This window comes from Dichomitus squalens (assembly GCF_000275845.1).
Source record: "Dichomitus squalens LYAD-421 SS1 unplaced genomic scaffold DICSQscaffold_59, whole genome shotgun sequence".
NCBI classification, from domain to species: Eukaryota; Fungi; Basidiomycota; class Agaricomycetes; order Polyporales; family Polyporaceae; genus Dichomitus; species Dichomitus squalens.
Genome location: NW_006766941.1, coordinates 191,662 through 202,667, shown reverse-complemented (window position 1 = coordinate 202,667; position 11,006 = coordinate 191,662). Strand labels below are relative to the sequence as shown.

Genomic DNA, 11,006 nt, shown 5'->3' with positions numbered 1-11,006 from the left:
GCGGCCAGCAGGAGGGCCCTCTACAAGCCGCGCGCTAGCTTCAACCGCACGCTAGCTTTCAACCGCAACAGGCCACGCATCCCTCTAGATCTGTTTCGTAAGTCTATATAGCGAACATATGTATTGCCTGCAATTGTATGCCCAAGCGATTACTGCGCGGTGGATGTGCGGTCCCGCATGAGCTCGCGAATGGGTCGGGGAGCACGCGCTCACAAATTGATTAAAGTTTGCTAAGTGACGTCAGATAAGCCGTGCTACGTAGTATCCATCGCGCATTCTCCACACTCGGGAATGTGCAGAGAATGTGCAGGCAACGTCTGGACAATCTATGGAGTCTTCGTGGAAAAGACGCACATTCTCCTCTGTTGGAGAATGTGGCGGCAATGTGGGGAGAACGTGGCGGCAATGTGCTCATTCTCCGCTTGTTCTCCTCCCGCCAAAATCTGGCACTTCACGCTGTGGAGGTGAATTCGAGGCAGTATGGGCGCCAACGTTTATCCGTACCGGCCGGTGGCTCGCTGAATGATTCCAGGTTGAAACGCTTTATTGCCTGTATCTACTGTGGTCCCTAAGGCTTATCTAGTAGACTTTTCCACCCCGAAAGGTGGTCAGGCGCGCTTGGTGACTCGTCCAGGTAAAAACAACCCCGATCGCGTCAAATCTTCACACATCTATCACCAGAACCTGCGAGGAAATGCCTTTACGCACTGAGTGTGGGACTCCAGAGGGGCGTGTCATCCAGGGCGACCAGCGAGCTAATTATCCTGTCTACGTCCTCTCTTAATACCCACTAAAACCCCGCTATCAACCACCCAATCGTGTGGTAAGTCTCTGGCTCCTTCTATGATAGGGTACCAAATACGTTCTACTAAGTCCGGATTTATGTCTTTCTTCCCTCTTGCAAGAGCCGCCGTTCTCCTGTCCAGTTGTAGCCGATGTTCGATCGCAGCATACCATCGGCTAGTTACCTCCCGCTGGGTGAACTCCTGGCCATCGTTCTGGATTACACGCTCACACCTTAGTTTCCAGATTAGGTGTACAGACTCCGTGCATAGGATAGTCCACAGCGCTTCCTTATCAGGTTGCCGTTTGCCCTTCTCGTTCTTGAAAAACGCGCACGCCGCTCCCAGTGCTCCCCACCCCGGGTCCCTCCAGGGCATCTCTGTATGTGACCATATGTCCTTTAGTAGTAGCCATACTGTTTGCTGACCCACTGTTTCGCATCTGAAGAGGATATGGTCCATGGATTCCGTACTCCCGCATACTTTGCACGTTGCCCGCTCCTGCAGCTCGGCTGACATGTTCGGGCGTAGCCATTGGTCTCCAATCATGTAAGCATCATGCATTGCCATCCATAGGAAATAACGTGTTCCGTGCGTAATATGTCGTGAGCGTAACCCCTTCCAGATCATCTTGTTAGGAGGGTGAAGTCCGAACACTTCTCTTATCTCGCTCGCGACGTTCTCTAGATTTCTCTCAGTGCGTTTCCTGCTCTGTAGGGAGGCCTCCTTTATGTTCCTTATCGCCCTGTATGCTAACTTCTGAGTCATGCAGGATAGCTTTGCCCCTGATAGGTTCAGGTTTGGCGGAATAACAACATTTAACTCGTCTGGGCCCGCTTTAGTCACCGCTTCCCCTGCAAGCTTGTCGGCTTTCTCATTCATAGGATGTCCCCTGTGGCCTTTCACCCACTTGAAGGCTGTCCGTGCCTTCCTATTCCTTAGGGCTGCGATGATTGCCTTCGCCAGGTGCGCGTTCTTTTGCGTTATATATCCCTGGTCCTCGTGTTTCTGTCTCCATTCCAGGACTCCTCCCATCACCGTTTTTGAGTCCGTGATCTCTACCAATTTCGAGGTAGCATCAGCTTTCATGGTCGCTATTAGGGTCGCTACCATTTCTCCCGTTTGGTTCGATTGTTCCATGTTCTCCGGTAGCCTCAGACTCGTATTCATGTGGTGATAGTCGTCCACGTATACCCCTGCTCCTGCTACGCTGAATGATTCCATACTATCGCGACCCCAGTGTTCGGACAAAAAGACGCCCGCTGCGAAAACCCTTCGTTTTATGTACTTTCCTGTACTCCGATAATGCTCAATTTTGGCATGCAAAAGGAGATGCATATGCATAGACTACGTGCCAAACATGAGACATATTGAAGGAGACATGAGCAATGGAGACAGGATATACAGGGCCTGACCCCAGTGTTCGGACAATTCTCCGCACAGCAGGTCACGATCTGTCACGCTTGCCGACACCTGCCGGTCTTCGGGGAATCCCCGTTCTCCAGCTTGATGAGCCTTAGCCGAGCATCCCGAGCAAGTCGGAGAGTCAAACTGTGGCTGCATTGTCACACCCTTGAGGGCTGCTTCTTGTTTCTCCTCTGTGTTCCCCTGAGCAGGCCTCGGAAAATTGGGTAGTGAGTGGTATGCGTAGGTAGAAATACGTACACGAAATTTGTATGGAAGCGCCCGAAGAGGGATACGAAGCGAGACTCCCGAAGCTTTGATAGGGAAGGGTTGCACCACTCCCTTCCGCAAGATCGCCCCAAGGGCTTATGATATAAATTCAGTTCTTTTTGCTGCTTATTTGGAACACATATGGGCACCTACCTTCCAACTTGCAAGTTTATCGAGTGGCCAATGACGGAGATACGGTCGTTTGTCCGAACACTGGGGTCTGTCCGAACACTGGGGTCGCGATAGTATTGCTCAACAGCAGTACTAGCGATGTCTAATGCGTCATAAAACGCCATATATGTACTACAATTCTTTCTCCACGTTTACTTCGGTAAGCCATTCCAAAGCGACCTAGACAGGCCAACCAGGTGGTCAATAGCAGTATCCCACCATCAAACAGCTTGCACAAAAAATCGCACCTCGTCCTCGAGTTTCAGCATAGTCTCTGCTACGTATTGGCCGAATTGAAACAGGAGGATAGCACCGTTTTCACGGTGGCAATAGCTGCAATCGTAGTAGGATGAGGTCATGAGTGCTGCGTGGAGAACCTCCTGCTTCATAACTGACGCAGGGCCAGGCCAGCCCTCCCCTACCATCTTATCGACGTATTTCCCATACCAGCACGGCAATGCATTACGAGTTCTCGAACAGCATGCCGCGAGACTTGTCTGCCAGCCGCGGTCGATCCAGTCGGTTTTATTGACGTTGAGGATCGCCCGTACGGCGTCCCGACAGCGCCGACGGTACTCGAGAAGGCGGTGGAGATAACCTGCGGAGATATCGATGGCTTCGAGTTTCGGATATAGATTGCTGGTGATCTCCATGCGGAACGTACGCTTCGCGGCGACCAAAGCGAGATCGCGCATGCCATGGCGGCAGGCGACGGCGTAGAGGAGTAGGGATGTGGCCGCATCTGTCTCTGCTCGAGCGAGTAGTGCCCCCTGGAGATAATGGATGGCCGTGGGCATCTTATACTTCGTAGCCGCGGCGAGAGCCGAGTCAAGATCGAGGATTTTAATACCCTCCGAAGGGCTTTCGACCGGACTGCATATGCGTAAGATGATATCTGCCACCTTACTGGATTCGGGTATTGGTACGCAAGCAGGGGCGGGAAGATCACGAATGAGAGCGTAGAGCACCGGGGAGCAGAGAGAGACCATATCCTTCGATACACCAAAGCGAACTCCATCCGACATCTCGAGCTCAACTTCACAATCTATACGGTCAAAGGGATAAGCGCCGCGGGAGCGCGTTGGAGGCGGAGAAGGGGTAGTGGTGCCCGATAGTGACGACGGTGGTAGGGCAACAGAGACGGATGTCGCAAGAGAGTCGGCTCCTCCGGGGGCGGGTTTAGCAGGCTTGCCCCTCCTCTTCTTCTTCGTTGTGGAGGAACGGTGGGAGTGCGAACGGTGTGAGGAGGAACGGTGGGAGAAAAAGAGGCCTCCAGGGTCACGACCCGTCTCGCAAAAGTAGAGAAGGCGGTGATACGCGCCAATGGATATATCCTCGAGCTCCTCCACATATTCGTGCTGAACCTTCGTCTCACGGACGACCACTGCCGCGGCACGTGCCTCGTCCTCGAGGGCAAGCTTGCATGCAATCGCATAGACTCGAAGAGGTGCAGAAGGGATCAGCTCGCGCAGCCTTCGGGACGTCATTTGGATCGCCTTGCGCAGCTCGTAATTCAGCGCTGCCTCCAGCACGGCACCTACGTGATCGATCGTGTCCAGTGGCGGATCGTCGAGAGGATAACATAGTCGGAAGAGTGTATCCAGGACCTGGCTGGGTTCCGTCAATGAGATCTTGGAAGGACCGTCTAGCTCGGAAGGACCGTCTAGCTCTGCATCTGTCGATGTTTTGTCTGTTTGAGACTGCACGCCCGAAGGAGGGTGGTCGGGCTGAGGGAGAGCGAACAGAAGTCGGATGCGAGCGATAAGATGACTCGGTGAAGATTAAAGGCAATTCTATCGGACGAGATGAAGACAACATCTGCCGATGAGTCAATGAAAGGGTGTGCGAGAGGAGACGACATGGCCTTGACGCATGTATATGAACGAGTCAAGGACGCTGGGCACAGCCAGCGCTGCCGATCCCTCGTGCGTCTATGCGTGCTTGACCGAACAGGGTTCCGTGAGGCATCATGTTCACGTCCACATAGGTCTCTCCTTCGCATTTCACCTGTACTCCAGCTCCTTCACGCGAACTGTCTATTTCTTTGACCAGCGTCATCTATGGCGACGGACGAAGCCCTAAGCGACACTCTCCGTAAAGTCCAAATACATAACGCACCCGCAACCGAGACAGAGTCTAACCCATGGCAAGAATCCTCTCCCACAACACAAATCAGCAAAGGGCGCATCGATCCGGACATATCGCAACTAGATGCCGACGCTACTCAGGGCCTCGCAGCTGCACCCGCGACGGAGAGCGCGGAGCGGCCGCCCGTGAAGCAGGAGGTCTTGCTCGAGTTTGATCCGTTGGCAAATGCGGAGGAGAAGGCGGCTCAGCAGGCATGGGTGGATGCTGAAGGACATCCACTACCGCCACCTGTTCCCGCCAAGGAACTAGTGAGTCCAATGCCGCAGACTCCTTCCACGCCAAATCGTCCATCCTCCCCCATACCCGCGTTCCCCGCCCTTGCTGCGCTCGCGCGAACGTTTGCTCTTCCCTTGACCCGCGGCCAGCGACCACGCTCTCTGGACTCGGCGGCTGCAGTGCCCTCGCCAGCAACGATATCATCTTTCGCGCAACAGCAATCTACACAGGACGCACGTGCGATCCAAGATGCTCCGAGTTCAAGTAGTGGCCCCGTGGCTAGCGGCAGCGGACGCAGCTCACCTGGGAAAGGGAAGGAGCAGGATCCACCACAGTTCGACTTCCAGAGGTTCCTAGACCAGATGAAGATGAAGGGGGCTGAGCCTGTCGCCAAGTACCTCCGGTCGTACGTTCGCTATCAGCCACATCTGTCTCAGTTCACTCACGACCACCAGGTTCTTGAGCAATTTCGCGAAACGGACATTCACCGTCAACGACCAAGTCAAGCTGATCAACGACTTCCTGAATGTGAGATTTTGCGCAAGTTGTTCGTCCCCGCGCGACTTACCCTGATTTCAGTTCATCTCGCTCCGGATGCGCGAATGCGAAGTGTGGAGGAACGCGTCAGACGCCGAATTCGACAATGCGATGGAGGGCATGGAGAAGCTGGTCATGAACAGGCTATATGAATTGTGAGCAAACATACGTATTTGCAGTCTCTCTCCCCTGATCACTCCACAGCACTTTCACACCACAAGTTGCCCGCGCCGTTCCGCCACGTCCGGTCACCACAGATGACCTCGAGCGAGATCGCGTATTGGAGCAACGCATCGCATTGTTTGGATGGCTAGAGGCTAAGCACTTGGATGTTCCGGAGGGAGAGGGTAGCGAGGGGTTCCTCATGTTCGCTCAGCAAGGTATCCGTTGCACCGTCGACCATCAGGAAGTGATGACTGACAAAATCTGCGTCCAACAGAGCTACTGAAGATCAACCACTACAAGGCGCCTCGCGACAAGCTTATCTGCATACTGAACTGCTGCAAGGTCATCTTCGGTCCGCCTCGCCTCGTTTCAGGTCCCGAGCTAAACTGAAGTGTATCCAATAGGATTGATCCGTCATCTACACAAGGACGAGAGCGCAGACAGTTTCATCCCCATTTTGATCTACGTGGTGATCAAGGCGAACCCTCCACATCTGCTCTCCAACGTCGAGTCAGTTAGATTCTTGCGAGTCTATATATGTGAGTCTAACAGTTGTCGACCGTCAGGTTTATCAATAGGTTCCGAAATCCAACAAAGCTACAGAGCGAGGCAGGCTACTACCTCTCCAGCTTGGTACGTGGCCTGATCCGCGATGTCTGCCCTGTTCTGATATGGTGCCTTCAGATGGGTGCTGTATCGTTCATAGAGACTATGGACCATACATCGCTATCTAACATCACTCAGGAGGAATTTGAGAAGTACGTCATCCAGCTATCTACAGTCTCTAATACTCCTGATGTCTCATCTATATAGGAATGTCGAGGAAGCTATCCAATCACTTCCCAGTACAGGCTCTCAGACCCCTGAACGCGGCTTTACACCAGGACCCGGATCTGGAATCAGCACCCCTCCCGTCGCAACTAGCGCATCCAGTGCGCACGCTGGCGAGGAGTCGGCACAACCTCTCTCCCTTCCAACACCCGCGCAGACCCTCAGCGAAGACGCGCGTCGATTCCTTCAGAAGACAGGCGACACAATATCCAAACCGCTCAGCGCCATCAGTCGAATATTCAACGAGGTCCTCGACGGCGCGGAAGACACTCTGTCTTACCTTCCCGGGCCGTTCGCCCCGCTTGAGCTCGGCCGCGAACAGCAGCAACAGCAGCTGTACGAACAGGACGGGCACTCGGCGTATCCTCAGAACTATCCGCAGACTCCAGTTGGGCCAGGCGGGCAGGTCGAGTACCAATCTATACAGACCCCGTACAAGCCTCGCGTACGTCGAGGCTCGCCGCAGCCCAGCATCCATTCCGCCTCGTCCGCACAGTTCCCGTACATCCCACAGCCACCCGAAGAGACCCCGTCCCGCTATCGCGCGCAGAGCCTCGGACCGTACACCAACCAACCACTCGCGATCGGGCCATCGCAGGCGCCCCCCCACGCGACAACGACCGGTCTGCTCCAGCCGCCGCGCGTGCAGGCGTTGCAGGCGGGCAGCCCTCCGCACGTTTCCCGGACACCTTCGCCGAACTTGGACTTGGCGGGACTGCAGGAGGAGATCGACCGGGCGCACGAGAAGGCGGCGGTGGCGGCGAAGGAGACGCTGCGGCAGATCTTCCCTACGACGGATATCGAGGTCGTGGAGTGGGTGTTGGAGGCGAATGAGGGCGACTTGGGGAGGAGCATCGAGGCGCTGTTGGAGATGAGTAGTGGGGGTTAGTCTGTGATTCTGACTGGGACCTGGCCTTGAATGGATGGAAGGATGTGTGTCAGATCAGTGCATATTGTGAGACCGAAAGTGTAGGAATGAATATGGTGGTTTGTTCAATGGCTGGAATTAGATGATAGCGGTGGGCTCTCTGATACGTGTCCTCTAACTGTTCTGATGCTGACTCTGCGATGTAGTCTGACACAGGAATATGAGGAGAAGAACGCCGTTCAAGAGACGTTTAAGGACTTGTTCCAGCTCTAGAGTCTGATTGTCAGTACGTATAACGTAGAGGTCAGGAGTCTTCTGAGAAGCCTAAGTCGCGTGCTGCGGTAGCGCGTGTAACACACGAGGACTCTTCCAGCCTGCATTCCCTTCTTCGCACTCAACGACCGTGCTTCAGGACACTCCTACGTCCGCTCACAGCGTTGACCCTTATCAGCACTAGACACCCATGTCGAACAGCGTCTCAGCAACTACTCCCCAGCCGACCACTGCCTCGTATCCCTTCGATAAGGCCAATGCAGACATCATCCTCCGCACGTCCGATCACGTCGACTTCCACGTCTACAGCCAAATCCTTATGGCTGCGTCGCCGTTCTTCGAGAGCATGTTCGAGGTTCCACAACCCCCTGTCGACCAACAGCAGCTGAAGTACGGCCGCCCTATCATCGATATCAGCGAAACCAGCAAAGCCCTCGATCCATTGCTCCGTATCTGCTACCCCATCAACAAGACGAAGGAGCGATCCCTCGAGGAGATCGAACTTGCTCTCAGCGCTGCATTGAAATTCGAGATGGAATTGCCTATTACGATGCTAACGGAGGAACTCGACGCTCTTGCTCCATATTGCCCGCTCGAGATCTGGGGCGTCGGATGCAGGCTCGACCTCGAAAGCGTAGCGTACTGCGCTGCGCAGAATATGTCGCTTGCACCTCCTGACTTCACTGTTTTGGGAGACATGAGTGGGATCACAGCTGCAGACTATTTCCGCCTTCGCGAATACCACCGGCTGCAGCGCAAGGTTCCACGGGGGTTCAAGTTCCTCAACCCCCACGCAACTTCCCTCCGGCATTCCCTTCTGCCATCGTTACGGCCGTTGTCCGAAATGGAGGGTTGTGTGCTTGCGGAGAACCCCGCCCCCGATCTCATTTGCCGCTCTGAGGATGGCATCGAATTCCGTACTCATACGACCGTCCTTTCCCTTGCATCGCCATCGCTACGACAGAAGGTTGTTGCTGCTGTAAAGCCCCTGCCGAAGGGAGGGTCTCACGAGGAATCCGCACTCCCCGTTGTACAATTTGACGAAGCCGCGATTGTGTTACACGCTATGCTTCGACTCATATATCCCTCCCCTTCCGACGTCTCCCTCCCCAAGGATGTCGGGGATCTCACAGCGGTCCTTGTCTCCATAGACAAATATAGCCTCGATTCCGAACAGCCCGCCGTATGGTCCTTCTGGCAGGCCATTGCCTCTACAGACGCTCTTCGCGCATACTGCCATGCAATTCGCGCCGGCCATATACTTAGCGCGAAGGAGGCTGCTCGATGCATGCTGAATCAGGTCCTCGACGGAGTGTACGTGGAGGAACTAGAAAGCACCCCTGCCCTCGCGTACCATCGCCTCCTCCTCTACTACGAGAAGTGTCGCGCGGTGGCGAAGGAGGAGTCCACGAAGATCTCTACATCTCTCGTTTCTCCGAAACCGGTCGAGATGGTAGTCCCCGAGTCCTGCCCTGTGGAGCCATCGCTGCCGGGAGGGAAGAAGAAAAAGGCGGCAAAGAGGAGCTGCAGACCGACCTCGAGCCCGGAACCTTGGCTCACCCGCTATCTCAAAGATCTATCCTCACGCCTCCGTTCACGACCTGGATCAACTACACCGACGCTGTCCGAGTTGTTCACCGAGGCGACTCGGGCCGTCGGGGACGATTCAGGCACGGGCCCCGAAGTGTGGTGCGAGGATTGTCAGATCGTAGCAGAAGACCTTCTGAACATCCAGAAGGGGTTGCAGCAACTTATGAAAAGCTTGAGCGAGGTAAGGAACTTGTCACTGCGACCAATGTCATCATCGAAGCTCGAATGCTGAAGGCTGATATTGGCTCGCGGGTATATTTTATAGGTAGAACTCGAGATATGATCAGAGTTGGAAGGATCTTGCGCCGCTCCAGAGAGGTCTTTGTAGATATGATACTATACAAAACGACCGGGAGGTCTAGAGATACAACGAAACACCGTCATTGCGCCGTATATATGCGTCATGGATGGGGGGGAATTTGAGCCCCAGTGAGAACCTTCCCTATTTCCTACGATTTGTGGCTTTTGCCAGCGAATGCCATCTTTTGCCATCGTTTTAGAGCTGTCGCGATGACAGCTCGGCGTCTATCCACGCTCGATTTCATGCATCGATGATCACTTTTTGTATATAGAATGGCCATCCGACGTCGATTTGCCAACCCTTCCATACAACAACTGTTTCATGTATACAGTCATACACGGGTCCTCGGGACACCATGGGTCCTCGGGACACTGCGCGTTTTCTGACCCTCCCTCTATCCTACTGCCTCAGGTTTTTGTATATATCTATATAGACTTCTTACAGCTCACCTCTCCTCAGATTTCATCAGAGGCGACCCAGAAGTGAAGTCACCAGCCCAGTTTCTGTACAAGATTTACACGAAAACCAAATCTGGGACTGGTTCCCGCCCAAATCTATACTCACCGTGCCCATGGGCGTGCCCCATTTCTGGTGTACAACAAGGCGACATATATCTCCTTCTCTCAGCAACTTTATATGGTGAGATTTTGACACTGAGCCCTGATAGTCATCGACACAGTGTGGAAGGGTAGTTCTTGCGCTCAAGCAATCGGGCGTTTAGATGTCCACATACCATATCCGGGTTCGGCTATCCTCGGCAACAGCAATTTCGTTCCATACAAGGGAATTAAGCGCTCTCCCGAGGACCGAGGGACGTGCGATAAGAGAAATTTGGAATGATTGTCCCCGATCCCTCTCACACATAGTTGGATTACCATGAAACTTAGGCGTGCAATGCCTTGTTGTGTACCATACATAATGGCATTGTCCGATATGGGCTGCACAGGTAGGGGATGGTTTGGGATGAGCGACAACATTTGACTGTCCCGATGATAAACTCGGGGCTGTGAAGACAAGGATTAGATCCGACTAGAGTCGAAGCAAGATCTTCAGTCAGTAAGGAAAGACTATATTGCAGTAACCAACTGTACCTAGAGTCGAAGCAAGACTACAAAGGTTAAGTAAGTAACTACAAGTTAGAGGTAGATGTAATGAAGTACTCACTCTTCAGTCAGTAAGGAAAGACTGAAGAGGGAGGACGCAATCTGAAGTCCTTATATACTACAGAGAAGTGTCCATGACTAATCGAAGAGTGGTTAGTCACATGTACCATAGTGCGATGAATAATACAATGGTGAAAGAATTGCGACGTATCGCACCATAGGATGAGTAAGAGATGAGTAAGGCATAGACCTATCTAGACCGTTCTGGAGTAGTACGGATTGTCCTAGACAGTACCAGAAGAGTCCGGAAGCATAGCTATAGTACACGAGCAGAGAGTCCCAAATAT

General features: G+C 53.6%; 5 protein-coding genes across 5 annotated transcripts; 2 read left to right on the top strand and 3 right to left on the bottom strand.

Annotated features, from left to right (window-relative positions):
- Nucleotides 1-755: 755 nt before the first annotated feature.
- On the bottom strand, nt 756-1,160 carry DICSQDRAFT_69877 (uncharacterized protein; the record flags this gene model as incomplete). The annotated part of the gene is made up of 1 exon (XM_007370013.1): nt 756-1,160. The coding sequence occupies one exon, from the start codon at nt 1,158-1,160 to the stop codon at nt 756-758; it is 405 nt and encodes a 134-aa protein (XP_007370075.1).
- A 12-nt stretch (nt 1,161-1,172) lies between these two features.
- On the bottom strand, nt 1,173-1,868 carry DICSQDRAFT_19514 (uncharacterized protein; the record flags this gene model as incomplete). The annotated part of the gene is made up of 1 exon (XM_007370012.1): nt 1,173-1,868. A coding segment is annotated over one exon (696 nt), but the record flags the coding sequence as incomplete, so codon positions are not given.
- An 891-nt stretch (nt 1,869-2,759) lies between these two features.
- Nucleotides 2,760-4,488, bottom strand: DICSQDRAFT_174194 (uncharacterized protein; the record flags this gene model as incomplete). Its single annotated transcript, XM_007370011.1, has 4 exons — nt 2,760-2,807; nt 2,876-2,960; nt 3,024-4,302; nt 4,371-4,488. 4 exons carry the CDS (start codon nt 4,486-4,488, stop codon nt 2,760-2,762), a joined length of 1,530 nt encoding a protein of 509 aa, XP_007370073.1.
- Nucleotides 4,489-4,687: 199 nt separating this feature from the next.
- On the top strand, nt 4,688-7,827 carry DICSQDRAFT_112065 (uncharacterized protein; the record flags this gene model as incomplete). The annotated part of the gene is made up of 10 exons (XM_007370010.1): nt 4,688-5,397; nt 5,447-5,519; nt 5,571-5,683; nt 5,733-5,908; nt 5,968-6,045; nt 6,098-6,203; nt 6,260-6,326; nt 6,378-6,451; nt 6,507-7,543; nt 7,599-7,827. 9 exons carry the CDS (start codon nt 4,688-4,690, stop codon nt 7,411-7,413), a joined length of 2,304 nt encoding a protein of 767 aa, XP_007370072.1. The 3' UTR covers nt 7,414-7,543; nt 7,599-7,827.
- A 64-nt stretch (nt 7,828-7,891) lies between these two features.
- Nucleotides 7,892-9,052, top strand: DICSQDRAFT_16171 (uncharacterized protein; the record flags this gene model as incomplete). Its single annotated transcript, XM_007370009.1, has 1 exon — nt 7,892-9,052. A coding segment is annotated over one exon (1,161 nt), but the record flags the coding sequence as incomplete, so codon positions are not given.
- Between the last annotated feature and the right edge of the window lie 1,954 nt (nt 9,053-11,006).